The sequence below is a fragment of the Vulpes lagopus genome, chromosome 15, assembly GCF_018345385.1.
Source record: "Vulpes lagopus strain Blue_001 chromosome 15, ASM1834538v1, whole genome shotgun sequence".
Classification (NCBI taxonomy): domain Eukaryota; kingdom Metazoa; phylum Chordata; class Mammalia; order Carnivora; family Canidae; genus Vulpes; species Vulpes lagopus.
The window spans coordinates 20,032,938-20,051,369 of NC_054838.1; the positions used below are offsets into that span (position 1 = coordinate 20,032,938).

General features: G+C 45.5%; 1 protein-coding gene across 10 annotated transcripts in view; it reads left to right on the plus strand.

The window, feature by feature from the left end:
* FHIP1B (FHF complex subunit HOOK interacting protein 1B) overlaps positions 1 to 18,432 on the plus strand; it is a 24,386-nt gene continuing 5,954 nt past the window's right edge. For 2 of the 10 annotated variants that reach the window (XM_041730135.1, XM_041730142.1), the window contains exons 1-9: positions 1 to 171; positions 10,221 to 10,549; positions 10,677 to 11,312; positions 11,670 to 11,828; positions 12,009 to 12,095; positions 12,298 to 12,498; positions 15,986 to 16,065; positions 16,268 to 16,473; positions 16,875 to 17,654. In XM_041730135.1, coding sequence (XP_041586069.1) covers positions 10,412 to 10,549; positions 10,677 to 11,312; positions 11,670 to 11,828; positions 12,009 to 12,095; positions 12,298 to 12,498; positions 15,986 to 16,065; positions 16,268 to 16,473; positions 16,875 to 17,654 — 2,287 coding nt within the window. In that variant the 5' untranslated portion in view covers positions 1 to 171; positions 10,221 to 10,411. Of the gene's footprint in view, positions 200 to 448; positions 913 to 4,344; positions 4,456 to 10,220; positions 10,550 to 10,676; positions 11,313 to 11,669; positions 11,829 to 12,008; positions 12,096 to 12,297; positions 12,499 to 15,985; positions 16,066 to 16,267; positions 16,474 to 16,874; positions 17,655 to 18,432 lie in introns of those variants that run through there. The other 8 variants (XM_041730137.1, XM_041730143.1, XM_041730144.1 and 5 more) reach the window with 8 other exon arrangements.

Here is an 18,432-nt window from a genome sequence, read left to right on the forward strand (position 1 = left end):
GCGGCTGGTGCGCCTGAGGAGCGATGGCGGCGGCCTGAACTCCCCTAGCAGGGCTGCGGCGATCGGGCCTGGTCAGGGTCGGGGTTCTGTGAGAGAACGGCAAGTAGGGCCGCGGGGCCCGGAGAGGCGCGTGAGAGGCCGAGGAGCTGACGAATGACGGCAGCGGACTTGGTGACTGCGCTGGTTGTGAGGGGACAGGGTGAGGGGCTGGCATGTGGTGAGGGGCCGGTGTGAGTGTCTGAGGTAGGAGAGCAGCGTGAGAGCCTGAGGGTGAGCGGGCAAGGGAGGAGGGGCTGGGGGTGCTTCTCGAGGGGCCAAGGGAAAGGGACTTGTGAACACGGCTTATGGAGGGGCCGAGGCACCTGTGGGCAGGGGTGAGGGCAACCCTGGGAGCTGAGTGAGGGGTACGGCCTGTGCGGGAGGGGAGAGGAGAGGGCAAAGGCAGGAGCGTGCGGGCTGCTGGGGCATGGATGCGGGAGTTGAGGGCAGGGCGTGCGGGAAGGGACGAGGATCGGTAACGTTGAGGTTGGCTCCGGAGCCTACTTGGGTGGACTGTCCTGCCCAGGGTCCTGCCCAGCTGCAGACCGAGTAGGACAGCTTGGGTGGAAGTGTCGTGCACTTGGCTTTTCGAGGACAGAAAAATGAAGGCGTCACGAGCAGTAATAACTCTGATAAAATCATTTCTTGAGGCTTAGTTTTCAACCAGAGTAATCACTGAAACTGCCGGTTTCTCAAGTTCCTCTTTGGGACTCCAGACTTGGAGATGGTCCCTCGCATGGAGATTTTTTTTTTTTTTTTTTGGCTGTGACAGCCTCTCGTTTGTTTTCTCTCCACCTGCTTCTGGGCATCCTTACTCCCCTGCTGCCCCTCACCTACACCTATGCTTGGCTGCGGGACTCCGAGGGTTGTCATGTAAGTTGGACTAACCGTTTTCAGTAGCTAATTCTACTTTCCTGAAAGTCACGTGGTTTGTTACATGCAACACTATATTTAGGGTCTCAAACAGAATGGGTTTGCTCTCAGTTTCTCACAGAAAAAAAAATCCTACCTCATTGAGGTAAATGTATATACAATAAACTGCTCATAGGTAACCTGTACATGAGTTTTGCCATATGTTTACATCTGTGAAACCGTCACCACTTTCAAGATACTGAACATATACCGCCCGCAGAAGTTTTCTCCTGCCCCTTTGCAACTCATTCCTCTGTCCATGACACAGTTTTGGATTCACTTTATTATTAGTATGTTACAGATCCCTTTCTCCCTGCCAACCCATACTCACATGAACATTTTATAAGTTCTAGACAGCTGGGATGGCACTTCACCACTAAATTGTCCTCTCTAGTGGCAGTTGACCATAGAGCCCAGATACTATCCTTCCCCGACCTCAGGGAGATTTAGGCCTTTCCCATCCGGACTATTCTCTTGAGAATGAGGAGCAGCCAAAGCCCAAGTTGCCATTCTGTTCTAGAGTCTCAGCCTCAGAACCAACTGTTCTGACCCGTGGTATGTTTCCATTGCTTCTCTCTGGAGGCCAAACATTTTGTTGCTGGTGGAACCCTTTACCACCTACCCTGATGAGCAAAACCCTGTAACTGACATGTATCATAACAGGGTTTGGAGCAGTGACTACTAAACGTTGGGCCAAGGATAGTGTCAGTCCACGATAAAGATTTCATCCATCCAGGAGGAAGGAGAGAAAGATGACATGAAACATGAGTTTTCCATAAGGATAAGTTCATTCTGAGATTATTTTAGTGTTAAAGTGCTTTCTGACTGATGAAATAACGGTGACAGTAGATGGTGGGTTTTAAAGAAATGGTCTTATTTGCCGAAATAAAAAGTAACAAGCCTATTTAAAAATTTTTTTAGAAATTATTTTTACTGGTTCCTGAAATGCAGAAATTTAGAGTGATGATGGTGTGGCTGTTGTTATTATGTTTTTAGGAAGCCTGTGTTTAGACAGTAATTCTAGATAACTTCTGACATTTGAACAGCATTCGTTCAATCTCACATTTCACTGGGTTTACAGACTTTGTGAAGTAGGCAAGGGCAGGAATTCTTATGCTATAGATGATGAATCAGATTCATAAATCAGAGGTCACATCGTGACAGTGGCAAAGCTGAGCCCAAACTTTGGTTTCCTGAGAGTGAGTGATTTGGGGAAAGAAGATTTGTAGCAGAGAGTGGAAGCCATGTGGAGTAAAAGACATGTTAGGTTTGGGAAGAGTTGTGATGACCTGGAGGACGTTATACTGGCAAAAAGCATTTTTTTATGATTTATAATTAATGTGGTTCCAAAAGAGATTAAAGAGATTTTGAGAGTGCCACAGAGATGAGGGTTCGTTATTCATTCATTCATTCATTCATTCATTCATTCATTCATTCGAGACAGAAAGAGAGAGGCGCAGAGACACAGGCAGAGGGAGAAGCAGGCTCCATGCAGGGATCCCGACGTGGGACTGGATCCCGGTCTCCAGGATCAGGCCCTGGGCTGAAGGTGGTGCTAAACCGCTGAGCCACCTGGACTGCCCAAGATGAGGGTTCTGTTTAATATTGTGGCAATGACATGGGAACAGATCACATAATACCTGGATCACATTGTGATGGTGGTTGGATTAGTCAAGTCATCAGAGGGTTCTTAGGGACTGTCCAAATTCTTGAGTGTTCTGGAGAAAGCACTGGGTTTGGTAAACTATACTGAACTCTGTTGAAATAGTAGTACAGTAAGTAAAATGGCTTTTGACTTAGACATACAGACTAGTGGTAGATCTGAGAAGTAACATAAATGAGGATGGTGATGTAGAGATAGAAATATATTTAGAGTGCTGTATGTAACCATTTACTCCACTTTGGCAATGCACCAGGTACTCTGCTAAGTGCTAGGAAAGCAAATTCATTCATTCATATATGAATTCATTTATTCATTTAGCAAATACTTTTTCAGTATGTAGTCTGAAACTTAAATTTTATGAGATAAGATGAGTGAGACATGGTCGTCTAAGGTCTCAAGGAATTCTCACTCAGGTTGGGAGAGGTAGATACATGAAAAGATAATTTTAATTTAGAGAGAGAGTGTGAAATACAAAAGCATATCATGAGGATATAATCTCTCTCTGTGTTCCCGTCATATATATTCAGTGCTCTGCCATATATCTCCACAGGTATTACAGATTTACATGTCCAGAATAGAACTCACTGTCTTTGCTCTGAGAGTGTGCTGTTGTACCACATGCTGTATCACAGTCCAGGCAAAGGCTTCACTGTTATCTTCATTCTTTCTGTTCCTTCACCCCCTGTATTTAGTCAGTTACTAAAATCTTAGTATGTTAACCTCTAAATTATTTTCCTCTTCATCTCCATGGCTACATTTTCACTGTAAAGCTTTAGTTTACTTCCTCCTCGTCTCTCATCTGGACTCCCCTCCACCCTCAACAGTCTCCTGCCTTCAGACTTGCTCTTTTCTAGTCTGTCCCTAGAATGATCTTTCTAAAAATACAAATGTAATCATGGAGCTCCTCTGCTTAAAAACTTTGGCTCTTTGTGTTCTGTAGGACAACATCCAAATTCCTTAATATGGCATCATTTGGCCTGAACTCACCTCTCCAGCCTTGTCTCCTGCCACTCCCTACTTTGTGTTCTAGCTTGAATAAATTGTTCACAGTTCCCTAACAAACATGTTACTTTTTTGAGCCTTGAGATCTTTGTAATAGCTGTTTCCCTTACTAAGAATACTTTTTCTTCTCTGCCCAGTGAACTTTCCTTGTTCTTTAGAATCTAGTTCATTCTTTCCTCCTCTTTTTGACGTCTTTGTCATCACCCAAGAGGGGTGGAGAAAGAACCATGTGTGACATGGAGCTTCCTTGCTGTAAAGGAGAGTCACTGTGATTGAGGTTCACATTGTATAAAGGGTGTCCTGGAGTCAGGTGAGATCCCTGCAAGAAACAGAGATTCTTGGGGAGAGGGGAGGGAGTGAGTTGGGATCACACACTGATAGCCCATTTGTCGTATACATGAGGGATGGACAAGCAGGGAGACTATGTGTAAGCTGAGCTCTAGGTTAGGAGGCTTCTGTGAGGTTCTCCTGCCCCTCACCCCCTACCATTTGTATTCTTTTGAGGTTTTAATCAGATCTTTCTACTTTTCAGTATTTAGGATAATGGCTTATTCAAGCCTCTTATGTCAATAATCAGTCATCTTGCCTAGAAAGAGCTATTGTAGGGAGAGAAATGTCAGGATTTTACTGACCTGTTCTTGAAAGGTCATTTTGGTCTTCCTGTCTGCTGTAGGTATTGCAGGTGTGTATCCCTGCTCACAGCTCCCTCCCTCTTTTGCCTCTCCCAGGGCAAAGGTTCATAAGTAAGACTGAGCCACTTCCTGCCCTGTGCCTGCTATTCTGAGGTTGGTGGACACCCTTGCTGAATGTGCCTGTAAGGCCATATTTTGTGCTGTAAGGTGAGTGACTGACCTTGGCTGTTTGTGGTTCTGACAGATCGGCTCTTTCTTCTTCCTTTTCCTCTGTGGCTGAGCCTGAAGGTAAATCTGGAAAGAGGGGTCAACTCTTTTTTTCTAGGCTTTGCAATGAGAGGAAAGGGCACAGTAATAGGGTATTAATTCCATTCTCTTTGTCTCGTTTTGAACTTTGTACGGTTAACAGGGAATGAGAGAGTCTTAAGTAGGTGACAGGAACACCAAGCTATGGTCTTCTTTTGTGTTTTTGCAGTATGTGAAGGAGGCCCAGGTTGCATGTTAGCTTTTGTGTTCTGAGACACTGATTTCAGTGTGGCTCTTCTCTTTGAGGCCTTTGAGTAGAGTTGGAGTTGGGGTGGGGCTGGGGGGATGAAGAAAGGTCCTGGAGGCTATTCCCCTTGGGTCTGTGAGCAGTGCCCTTTGTTGGTCAAGCAGTGAAGCAGAAGTGGGCACCCCAATTATATGCAAGGTAGGAGTTGGTTGTTAATCTTTGGAATTGAATTCTAGGAGCTGAAGAGAGTTTAGTTTTGGACATGTTAAAGCTTTACTTTGCTGAAACTGGATGCTTGGCTCTTCTTCAGCTCACCAGAGTTTGAGTGGGAGGTGGTAGGGATGGATGTGTCAGAGCAGGTTAGATCTCCTCTCAGTCAGGGATGAGGATACCCTGGTCAGGTAGGATCAGGAAAGGGAACGGAGAAAGGAAAATGTCATTTACAGAGCACCTGCTTTATATGCCTGGCATGCTACATAGGTTATTTATTTATTTATTTTTTAAAAGATTTTTTAATTTACTCATGAGAAACACAGAGAGAGAGGCAGAGACATAGGAAGAGGGAGAAGCAGTCCCCCAATTGGGACTCCATCCCAGAACTCCAGGATCACAACCTGCGCCAAAGGCAGAATGTTCAACCACTGAGCTACTCAGGTGCCCCCCCTACATAGGTTATTTTATTTAATTTTTAAAATACTAACAATACTTATTTTATCAGGAATTTTAGGTCAGGAAACTGAGGCTCCCATGTGTGAAATGATTTATTTAAGGTCACACAGCTAGAAAATGGTAGACTGAGATTCAAACCAGAGCTCCTTCTTTACCTACTACTCTGTGTTACTCTTACTTGACTGTCAGGCCTCTATTTTCAGTCCTCAAATGAGATATGATTGAGGAAGCATTCCGTAACCAGTAATGCTCTTGTATCAGTTGCAGGGGGCAGATTGCACAAATTTGGTTTGGGAAGAATTTAATAAAGGGATTGTTTTACAAAGGCATGGGCAGAGTTCAGGAAACAAGTAAGGAAGGATGCAGTCTCCTGGGGCTACTAGCAGTGAGAGAGCCCGTAAAAGGAGACATTTCTTACCAGTATTCTCAACTGTTGGCTTTGCCTTCCCCAGCCGGTGCTTACTTGGTAGCGTAAGGACTTGGGCAGATGGCTAAGCACGTCCTTGCCGCTGGTAGCTACTAGACTGTATGACTGATGGTTTATAGGAAATCATGTGTGAAAGACTGAACATCCATTCTGTGGCTCATTCCTCACCTTCTCATTCCTCTTCTGCCTCACCCGTACTCTCTTGGGTGAGTGAGTGAGGGAAGGTTAGGTGGGTGAGGGGTGGTGGAAGATTTTAGCTTCCCTGTTTCAGATCTACCTGAACTGGCACGCATCCTTTATTACTATTTTCCTCCTTTCTCAGAGAAGGTGGTAATACTTCTTTTTCTCAGACTAGTCCTGTATCTGATTTTTCTGTCAGTTATCCCCATCTCATTTATCTACAACCTGTTATTTTCTTCATACTTCTTTTCCTCACTTAACAAACATCTTTGAGGCTCTCCATCCTAAAATAAAACCAAACCAAAGAGTAAAAGCTCTTTCTCTTGACTCCTCTCCTCCCATCCCTCCTAGCTTCTGTAAGCCATTGCCCTATTTTCATCCCTCCCTATGTCACTGACTTTCCTGTTATTGTATCTTATATATACTTCTGTGGCTTAGTCATTCTTTAACTAATTAGTTTCCTAAGTTTATCTAAAACTTGATTGCTAAAACTGATCATTTTCAATCTTTATTTTACTTAGTCTCTCCGTAGACTATACATTATGGCAGTCTCCACTTTCTTGAAACTTCCTTTCTTTGAATTCTAGATTATCATTATTTCTTGGATTTTTCCTTCCATTTCTGGCTACCTTCACAGTCTTCAAAGACACCTCCTTTGCTTTCCTAATTTCTAGTTTTCCTCATGATGTCATCCTCAGCTCCTTTCAAGATCTGCTGATGTCTTTGTTTGATTCCATCCATCGCCATAGCTTCATCTACCACCTATATAAACTCTTGAGTCCTGGATATATATCTCTAGTCTTGATTTCACTCTTGAGCTCAAGGATAAATATTTCTATTTGCTTGCTGAACATTATGGATATCCTATAGGTGTCTCAAAGCTTAACAAAGCTATTCACCCTCTTTTCTAAAACACTTTTATACTATTGTTATATGTTTCTGACCCATTAATGGCATTATCTTTTACTGAATCTCCTATAGTTCATATTAGAGTCTTCTCTTATTCTCCATTTGTCAGGTCTTGTTGCTTCTACCTCCTGGCTAAATTAAGTGGATGCAGAGTATCTGCATTTGCATCCCAGTCTTCCTTCTTTTAGCTAGCTGACTTTGACAGTATATTTACTCTTTGTAGGTTTTGATTTTCTCATGTGTAAAATGGAGATAATAGTACATCTAGAGTTTTTATGGGGTTTAAATGAGCTACTACATATAGTGCTTAGAATAGAGCCTGGCACATAGTAAGTGCTCGATATATGTTAACTATAATTATTTTTAATTTAGCATTTAGTTCCACAAACATTGTTGAATGCCAGGCACTGTGTTGGCACTGTAATGTGAAGAAGAAGGAGTGATCTGATCCCTTTTGCACGAGCTTGCTATTATTGGCATAGATATTACAGGTGTAAATAATTTCATTATCACCTGGGACATGGCTAAGATAAAGGTGAATCTCAGATTTATCTTTTCTAATCTTGCTCTTACCACTTTAATTCATCTGCCATCTGCCTCTCTCTGCTCCATCTTATACTGCTATCTGACATCTTTTTAAAAGCAAATTTAATCTTGTCATTTCTTTGTCTGAAAACCTCCTTTGTTTCCAGGGTGTCAATAGATAAAACCTAAACTTGATACTCAATGATAATTATAACCTTCACCCATATTTACCCTTCAACTAAATATTGTATCTCTCTTCTCTAAGTAGTCTTTGATTAGGCCACCCCAAACCCGGAACTGTTTTTCAAGTTTATCATGTTCTTTCATGGTGCCATATTTTTGTACATACTGTTTTAATATGAAGGCCTCTCCCTCTGTTCCCTTTGTGGCCAGTATCTCATTGCTAAAGACTTAAGACATCATCTCTTTTCTGGAACCTCTTATAGTCTCTCAGGCAGAATTAGTTGCTTTCTTTCATGTCTCTGTAACTTTTTTGTAAATACCTCTGTTAATAATATTCATTGGAGTTTTTATTTATGTTCTCCTCCAACTGTTTTTATCGGTCTTTGTGTTTCCATTGATTATTTAGCAGTGTGCTCAGTACTTTATCAGTATGGATGTACTTAGTTACTGAGTTAGTGAGTGAGCCCTGCCTGCTGTTTAGGATTGGCTCTGCCCTTTGTTATAGAAGACTATCTCCTGTTCAAAGGTTTCCTTAAGCCTAGTTGCTACCTTCCTTTAGTTGTGAGTTGGTAATGGAGAATCTGGGTGGAAGGGGATGGTGTTAACATAACCTGAGGGCAAAGTCTGAGGTGGTGCCAGGTCTCTGGTTCCTTCAGCCTTTGTTGAGCCTAAAGAGGAAGGACAACTGAACCACACCTTTCCTCTGAATACTGCTGAGGGGGTGAGGGGTGTGATAGAGAAGGAGCTGTGAGCTATGGTCTAGGCCAACAGCTATTTTGGTACCTTTCCCCTTTCTCTAGGGAGGGTGTCATGTCATGTCCCCAGGAGTGAGTGTTGTATATATCTGGCAAGAGTGGGGTATATGTATTTCTATATGGGAATGTGTCCCTGTGTTCTTTGCTGAAATGAATGTTCTGTTCTTTTGATTGGCTCTAGATTTCTACCTCTTAAGTATATTCTGCTAGTTAAGGGTCTATTAGGTAATTTCCTACTGGGTAGGCTTCTAGGGAAGGACTGTGACAGGTACAAAAGAATTTCTTCCTCAGCCGTCCCAGATGGTTAGAGTCAGATCAAGACTGGATTTCTTTCTTTTTTTTAAAGTTTTTTTTTTTTTTTTTTTTTTTAAGTAATCTCTACAGCCAGTGTGGGTTTCCAACTCACATTGGCCCTGGGGCCAAGAGTAGCATGCTCTACTGACTGAGCCAGCCAGGTACACCAAGACTTTTTTTTTTTTTTTTAAGATTTTATTAATTTTTTTTAGAGAGCTTGAGTGCATGAGAGAAGTTCAGAGGGAGGAGGGGAGAGGTGTACAGGGAGAGGGAGAAGCAGACTCCCTGCTGAGCAGGGAGCCTCACAGAGGACTTGATCCGATGACCCGGGGATCATGGCCTGAGCCACAGTCACTTAACTGAGCCACAGTCAACTTAACTGACTGAGACACCCAGGTGCCCCAAGACTGGGTTTCTTGATCATTCATTCATTTGTTCATTCATTTATTTACTTAAGCATTCGTACATTCAACAAATATTTACTGAGTCCCTAGGTATTGCTTTAGGTACCGGGGATACAACAGTAAACAAAACAGATAAACCTTGCCCTAAGTGAGCTTGTATTCTAGTGGTGAAGCTAGACAAATAAATAAGCAAATAAGTATCTTTAGATAGTGAAACCTGCTAAGAAGAAAGTAAGATTAGGAAGCTAGAGAGTAAAGATGTGCTAGTTAGATAGAATTAAGTAAGGCCTCTTTGAGGAAATTGCATTCAGAAACAATGGAGTGTTGTGAACAATGTGAAGATCAGAAGAGCATTCCAGGCTGAGGGAGTAGAACGTATTCAAGAAGGCCTGTACGAGAAAAGTATGAGTGAGGAGGAGGATGGTAGAAAGTGAATACAGACTAGATCATATAAGGCCCTAGAAGCCACGGTAAGGTATTTGGATTATTACTAGTGTGATGGGAAATCATTGGAGAGTATTCAGTGGGTATACATCTCAAGAGGAGAGGTGTAACATAATTTAGTTTACAAATATTGCTCTGAGGTGCCTGGGTGGCTCAGTCAGTTAAGTATCAACTCTTGATCTCAGTTCAGGTCTTGATCTCAGAGTCCTGAGTTCAAGCTCCAAGTTGGGCTCCACGCTTGGTGTGGAGCCTACTAAGTAACTAAGTAAAATAAAAATAAAAATAGAAAGAAAAAGAAAAAGAAAAAGAAATACCTGTCAGGGAGGTGAGGTGGGAGGCAAGACTGGCAGCACAGAGACCAGATTGGAAACAATTGCAATAGTAAGATATGCTTTGAGGGTATAGGTGATAGGGTTTGCTGCTGTTGAATTAGGTATTAGAATTAAGGAAAAGAAGAAATAAGGAGGATCCTCAAGTTTTTGGCCTGAGCATATAGGTGAACGTTGGTATAATTTCTTGAGATGGAGAAGGCTGGAGGAGTAACAGGTTTGGTGGTAGAAATGAGTTCTGTTTAAGATGCTATGCATGAGTGGAATTTTCAGTGGTTTGGTGGCTCTGAGTTCTGCCTGTTGGGGAGTGGAGAGAGGCAAACTCCTGTTGATCTCTTCCTTTCTCTCTCTCTGAATTAGATTTGCAGGTCTGGACTGGGCAGTGACCTCTGGGCATACTACTCTAGCCTGGTATATCTTTTGGCTCCATGGCCAGCTACTGGCTCCTGCAGACCGGATGAAGCAGACTAGAGACACAAGTGGAGAAAGCCTCCAGCTGGCAGATTCTCAGAGTGTGGCCCTCTGGCCACTGGCCCTGCCCAGCCTGCCTCATGGAGAGGATGAACTGGCTGAGCAGATTGGCCTCCCGGGGCCCTGGGCACCGTGTACCTCAGGGGGCCAATCTGCAGACCCCTGTCATGGCTGATCCTGAGACCTGCCTCATGGTCTTCAAGAATCACTGGTCTCAGGTAGGAGATTCTATGCAAAATGGCCTGGTCTACTGGCTACCTGAATCCTCTAACCTGCTGTGTTCTCTCACCATCCCATTTAGTCATCATAACATCTTAGATTCCTTCTATCTTTTGTCTTCTTCAGGTGGTGCGAATCCTGGAACGGCAGGGCCCTCGTGCGGCTGGGGGTGTAGATGATCTCAGTGCTGTGCGCAACCACACTTACCAGATGTTGACACTGCTGGTAGAAGATCGTGCGGTTTCCTCCGCCCCCACGGCCCCTGGGCCCTTGCTGGAGTTTGCTCTGCGTGAGGACCTGCTAACCCGTGTGTTGGCGTGGCAGCTTCAGTGGGATGAGCTTGGGGATGGGGTTGAGGAAAGGCGGGCTGAGCAATTGAAACTGTTTGAGATGCTAGTGAGCGAAGCTCGCCAGCCACTATTGCGACATGGTCCAGTTCGTGAGGCTCTGCTGACCTTGCTGGATGCCTGTGGCCGCCCTGTGCCCAGTAGCCCAGCACTAGATGAAGGCCTGGTGCTACTTCTCAGCCAGCTATGTGTGTGTCTGGCCCGGGAGCCTTCATTGCTCGAGTTCTTCCTACAGCCACCTCCTGAGCCTGGAGCTGCCCCCCGTCTTCTCCTCTTTTCTCGCCTTGTTCCCTTCGTCCATCGAGAGGGCACGCTGGGCCAGCAGGCTCGTGACGCCCTACTCCTGCTCATGGCTCTGTCAGCTGGGAGTCCCACTGTGGGCCGCTACATTGCAGATCACTCGTACTTCTGCCCGGTCAGCACCTCCTGGGATGGGGGTGGGGTATGGTGTGTAGACACTCGCTATCCAGAAGACGTGGAGGGGCTATGTACTGGGTCCTTCTCCTTTAGGTAGTGACCCCTTGGGTTTGAAAGCAGTACCTGGGGTTGGGGTGGGGATGAAACATGGGCTTAGGTGGATAGCACAGGTACTAAGGCTCTTCATGGGCCAGTGTTCCCAGGTGATGTCCTGGCACATTCAGTAACTAAGTATCTGCTTTAGGAATAGCTCTTTCCTCTACTCCTGTCAAAACTCTGGGTTAATAACTCCCCTGATTCCCTATTTTTATATTGTCTGCGCTTTTTGTAACTTGTCCTTGGGGATGGCCCCCAGGTGCTGGCCACAGGGCTGAGTGCCCTATACTCCTCACTGCCCCGAAAGATTGAGGTTCCAGGGGATGATTGGCATTGCCTGCGACGGGAGGACTGGCTGGGAGTGCCAGCACTTGCGCTGTTCATGAGTTCCCTAGAATTCTGCAATGCAGTCATTCAGGTGGGATGGGTTCCCAGGAGGTCTGGTCCCTTGGTCATTCTGGGGATTTTGCGGGGGAAGGGGGCATATTCCCTGGAGTTCTATTCTGCCATTTTGGGGATAGGGTGCCTGCTTTGTACATTCTACTCCCAGACAGTGGCCACCTCACATTCCTCCACCCTCTTTCTTGCACCCTTACAGGTGGCTCATCCTTTGGTGCAGAAGCAGCTAGTTGATTATATCCATAATGGGTTTCTAGTGCCTGTCATGGGCCCTGCCCTGCACAAGGTGAGAGTTATGGGTGGCAAGGTAGATTAGGGTATTAGGTTAAGGGGTGGTGACCTAAATACCAGAACCAATGTGGGAGGCAGTGGGCTGGGTCCTCCTCCCTTTTACCCTGTCTGCTCCTGCCTCCTTCTTAGAAGGAAAATGAGTCAGTATTTGTGCAGGGAAGCCCTAAATTTCCAAACTTTCCCTTCCCTTCATCCAGACGTCTGTGGAAGAGATGATCGCCAGTACCGCCTATCTGGAACTTTTCCTACGGAGTATCTCAGAGCCTGCTTTGCTCCGTACCTTCCTGCGATTCCTGCTGTTACACCGGCATGACACCCATACCATTCTTGACACCCTCGTTGCCCGAATTGGCAGCAACTCCCGGGTATGGCCCCTACCTCTGTCCTGGCTTACCTGGGTGAGCCATCTTCTCTCTCTGACTGTTGTTCTGGGAGGGTGTGTCTGCCCTTCTTTGGCCTTTGTCTTCAGCAATCACTTCAAAGTTAGGTGGCATTTACTTTACAGTATTAAACTTTGACCATTTGGGGTACAGATTTTAATCTACTCCCTTGCTTTTGTAATATATGAATCTAGAACACAGTTACTTTTTCTGGATAACTGGCCGCTCCTCATGACTAGAGGTTTTGCCATTGTGCTATACTTGTAATGTAGCATTGGCCTGAGGTTCTCTTTAGCTGTGTATTGTTCTGGGGCCTGCTGTGGGTGACTCGAGATCACTTCTCCAGGTTTTGTGTCTGCTTTGATAGGTGATCCTGCTGCTACTGATATGCTTAGTTTTTCTCCCCTTTGGATTTGCTGCATTTGAACTGCTATAACTTGGAGCACCCGTCCACTTACCTACCTACTTAAACATTCCTTTCTGAACATTTATACTCAGGATAAATGGTAAACAAGGTAGACATGGGTGCTGACTTCATGGAGCTTCCTTTATAGACACATAAGCCCATTAATAAAATAATTGAAAATTGTGGTCATTGTTATGAAAAAACTAAACAGGGTGCTTAGAAAATAATAGGGTGGTCAGAAACCTCTCTGAGCTAAGACCTCAAGGTCATGAGGGAGTTTGCCTATTGAAGAACAAGTGATATAAGAGTCTGGGCAGAGGGAGCAACATGCAAAGGACATGAGATGGGGATGAGCTGAATGTATTTGAGGAAATGCAAGACCAGTATGACTGGAGATGTAGTGAGCAAGGGAAAGAAGGGAATGATATGAAAGTAGAAAGGTAGGTAAGATTCAGATCAGGCATGGCCTTGTAGACTATGGTAAAAAGTTTGGATTTTAACCAGCAGAAATATATATGAAATAGGAGTAAGTAGGTTCCAAGTAATAAAGACCCGAGTCTTTCTAGGGGAATAAAGCATTCATTTAATTATGGATTTTATGGCATTTGGTTGGCTCTGGAACCATTTTCGTTTCTTATTTTTGTATCTTATTCTTCTTTTTACAAATAATTGAAGTTCCCTAGGTCCTGGTGTTTAAAATAGAAGTCCTTGGATTACTAAAGGTTATGGAAAAACCCTTCAAGATAATTGAGATACCTTGAGATACCTGGTAGTCAGCCTTGTGGTAGGTGAAGTTTCAGGAGAGCTATATTTTGTATAGGTGAGATTTCTGAATAACTGAGGTTATAGATGAGATATTCCACTCTGACTGATGAGACCAGTGTTTCTGAACCAGGTGCACAACTCAGAATTTGAAAATGGTAACAACAGTATTTTCTAGACTCTGCCTGAGATCTCTTGAATTATAATATACAGGGCATACACGTCTTTACATTATTCCAAAAAGTAATTATGATACATGTATGGAGAAATTATTATTGGCAAAAATCAACAGGGAATTGGTGTCAAAGCTTTAATTTTATAAAGATACCAAAAAAGTTTTATTTCTCATTATGCTAAAGTTAGACCACGGTCTTATATCTGTTTGGCCTGATGGAATGTCCTCTTTGTGTTTTGGGACTATTGATTTCCTTCTTAAGGTTGATTTTTCTTTTCCCTGTGCCAGGCTCTACCTATCCATCTTGCTTTTGTCTTAATCTTATCCTCACTTCTTTGGTTCTCTCTCATTGTCTTTCGTTTTTGGCATTTGTTTCTATTAGTCTTGCATTTGGTCCTCTGGTCTCAGGAGCCTTCATGTTCTTGGGGTATTTCTTCTTGGTTCCTCCTTCTTCGAGGAACCGGAACACGTCTGATTTCAGGATGCAGTTGCCTTCCTTTCCACTGTTTGGCCTTTTTAGGCTTGATCCTCTTGCCCCGACTTTGAACTTCTTTAAGTTTGTCTTCTGTGGCTTAACATCAATCATGCTAGCTCATCTGTCTGTGTACCTATCTGTTTTAATTTCCTATTGCTGTCATAACAAATTACCATAAATATAGAGGCTTAAAACAACACAATTTTATTGTCTTGCAGCTCTGTACATCACAAATATGTATATTATATGGATTTCGTCAGGCTAAAATCAAAATGTTTGGTGGGGCGGTGTTCCTTTCTGGAGGCTTTAAGAGTGGATCCATTTACCTACTCAGTAGGGTTGTTGGTATAATTTGTTTCCTTCTAGGTATAGGACTCAGATTCCCGTTTTCTTGCCAGCTGTCAGCAGAGGACCATTCCCAGATTCTGAGGCTAACCAAATTCCTTGGTTCATGGTCCCCTTCTATCCTTAGAGCCATCAATGGTGGATCAAGTCTCTCTCATGCTTCAGATTTCTTTTCCTTCTTCTTTCTGACTCAGCTAGAAAAAGCTCTCTGCTTTTAAGGACTCATGTGATTAGACTGGGTCCATCTGGGTAATCCATGCTACTCTCCACATCTCAAATTCCGTAACCATAACCATACTTTTTTGTCCTGTAAGGTAAAATACTTACAGGTTCTGGAGTTTAGGGCCTGACATCTTTGGGGGGCTATTTTTATACCTACCAAACAACCTTTCAGTGAGTGGGAATGTTTTCCTTGCTAGTTAAAATGGTCATTTAGGGTAAATCTGAACATCTGTGCTGTCCAAAGTGTAAACTGCTGTCTCATCTCTTTCCCACTGCATTTGGCTTTTAATCCTTCCACAGTTATGTAGTAAATGATGAGTGCCTAGACTGTGCAGTTCTTCCCTGGCCCAAGACCCGATAATTGTCTTCAGGGAGCTCCAGGTGCCATATGGGAAGTAGAGGGAAAGTGCTGTGGGGATTCAGAGGAGTCAGGGAGTGCTTACAGGTGTCTGTTCTCTTCTCTCTTAGCCTAGCCACCGAAGAACTACCCTTCTTATTTTCTAAAACAAATGGTTTCCTCTATTCTGGACCCACCTATTTTTTCCTTTTCCTGTCAGCTGTGCTTGAGCTTCTTTTTCTTCTACCTCCTGAGAGATACACCACTGTTGGAGAAGGTGACTCAGACTCCTTGTTCACAGCCCCGCCCACTTCCCAGCTGGGATTCTTCCAGGTTCCCTCTGGCTTCTGTGCTGCTGCAGTCTCCGCTGATAGGCATTCCCTCACTTATTACATTGCTGTTGTCTCCTGGCAGCCACTCACTCAGTCCCCGCATTTCTCAGGGTCTCTCTTCATAGGTCTTCCTTCCATTAAGTATTGTCGGAAGCTCTGCCGACAGGTTTATATAGCCAGAGGGTCTGCCGACATGTGTGTCGTCTGTAGAAATACAGAATCTGACACATGGTTCATTCCTGTCTGCAAACAGTTGATGTCTTGCCTACAAAGACCATATGAGCATTTATTTAATACTTAATTATTATGTGCTGGGCCATGTGCACGTTGTTACTCTAGGAGTGGTTGGTTGGGCCTGGGGCTGGGGGGTTCCCATTCGGTAAATATCTCGGAGGGTAGAGAGCTCTTATGGTGACTCCGTCCCTCCTCCCCCCCCGCCCCCCTCCCCCAGCTCTGCATGGTCTCTCTGAGTCTCTTCAGGACCCTACTGAACCTCAGCTGTGAGGATGTCCTGCTGCAGTTGGTTCTCAGGTACCTGTGGGGACAGGGCTGAGGGATGGCTGATCCTGACCCCTCTGGGCCTTGTGCACTGCTGGGCGATGGGTTGTATTGGGGTTACTGAGGCCTTTCCTCTTGGAGCCTGGCTTAGCCATGTAGTTCCATTGGCTTAATGTTTTGCCAAGCCTGGTCCTTCCTCATCTATCCTGTGTTCTTTTTCTGCTGTGTTTCCCAGGTATCTTGTCCCATGTAACCATGTGATGCTGAGCCAGAAGCCAGCTGTACGTGATGTGGACCTCTATGGACGAGCAGCAGACAAGTTTCTCTCCCTAATCCCACGCTGTTGTCGGCATCGTGCCCCTAGCCCACCCCGTCCAGAGCATGCCTCATGGGCACGAGGTGGGCCTAGCAGAGAGGCAGGGAGAAGGGAGGACACCACGGGTATGGCTTGGGTTCTGGGGAGCCTAACAAGAAGGTGGGGCTAGGGTAGGGGGAAGGAAGGGGCCATGAGTGGCATTCTATCTTTGGGGAGGTCGATGAGGGGTCTTGCAGGGTAGATCCTTAACTCCACCAAAGAAATTTAGCTTCTGAGCAAAGCTGCTCCTTTTCTTCATTCCGGTCCTGTATTGTTTGCATTTTTCATTGTTTCTTTGGTGTTGGGGATGGTGAGAGGAGGTGGTGAATATGGAAAAGCTTAATTTGGAGGGTGGAGAATCAGCAACCTGAATAGGTCAGATGTCTTTGTTGCTTCATTGCCTTGTCTCTTAGTCTCCCTAGGTGTCTTGTCCTTCCTCCTAGCCCTCTGTCTCTTTGATCCCTCTTATGTTTTTTTCCCTGTGTAGGCCCTGGAAGCCCAAGTGTTGACTCCTCTTCCGTGGTGACAGTGCCCCGGCCCTCCACACCATCTCGTCTGGCCCTCTTCCTGCGACAGCAGAGTCTGGGTGGCTCAGAATCCCCAGTTCCAGCCCCTCGTTCACCAGGGCTTGCTGCATCCCCAGCCTCCAGCCCTGGCCGAAGGCCCAGCCCTGTGGAGGAGCCTGGTGAGCTGGAAGACAATTACCTGGAGTATCTGCGTGAGGCGCGCTGTGGTGTGGACCGGTGTGTCCGAGCCTGCCGTACCTGGTCTGCCCCCTATGATGGCGAGCGGCCCCCTCCTGAGCCTAGTCCTGTTGGCTCCCGGACTAAGAAACGCAGCCTACTGCCTGAGGAGGACAGGGACAATGTGGGGGAAGGGGAGGAGGAAGAGCTGGGGAGTGGGGGGCTTGCTGGGGGTGCAGGGGAGGGCCCTAGCCACCTGCCTCCTCCCCAGCTCAATGGGGTGCCAGGACCATGGCCTGAGGGGGCAAAGAAGGTTCGACGGGTACCTCAGGAGGGAGCTGGGGAGCTGCTGGAGGGCACCTCTGGGAGCATGGCAGGACTAGAGGGCTTTGGGCAGGAGCTCCGGGAACTGGAGGTGGCATTGAGCAACGGGGGGGCTGGCTCAGAACCCCCGCTAGAGCCTCCACTACCTCTTGAGGAGGAGGAGGCCTATGAGAGCTTCACCTGTCCCCCTGAGCCCCCTGGCCCCTTCCTCAGCAGCCCTTTGCGGACTCTCAACCAGCTGCCAAGCCAACCCTTCACTGGTAAGCTACTTAGCCTAGGCCTTCTCCTTTGTGTACTCTTTGCATGTACTCGACATGTTTGTGCTGATTTTTGAGACTTCTTGGCCATGTCTTTACCGTGTACTTGCCTAGCTCCTCATCATGTTGCTTGGGTCCCTTCCAGATCCATTTCATGTTATACTTACGTCTCTGTGTCTGTCTGTATGTCTTCATGCTTGTGCTGGTTTGAGTATTGATTTATGTCTGAGCCTTGTATGTCTGTCCTATGTGCATGTTCCTCCTCTTCCCCAATCTGGCTGTTTCCTGGGATTGTGATTAGGATGTTCTGTGTTTGCTGTTTCCTGGTGAATCACAGCAATATATCTGAATAATATATATGGAGGGCATACGTGCTATCCTGTATGTGCGGCATCTGTAAGCCATGCTGTTCCATGCTGTTCCCACCTTTATATTTGTCTGGGTGTTGGGTCTCTTGTCAACTTTTCTGTGGCCCAGGATCAGCTCTTCTGGTGTTCTTCCTCTACTCTGCCCTGGCCTCCTTTCTTCTCCCAGTCTCCTCAGAGAAGGATTCAATTTCAGGTTTTTCCTGTCCCTGTCCTTGTACCTTGTTGGTTGCTATGACTATCCAGTAAGACTTTCTTAAAAATTATGGTTAGTAGTAAGGACTGAAGCAGATAGAGTGAAATACCTCTTTGAGGGCAAATGACAAAGTGTGGTCCTGAGGTCCCCAGCTGAGTTCTTTGGTCTTTCCAGAGACCCTGGAGCTAGTCTTGACCTGAGTGGCTGGGCTAACTAACTC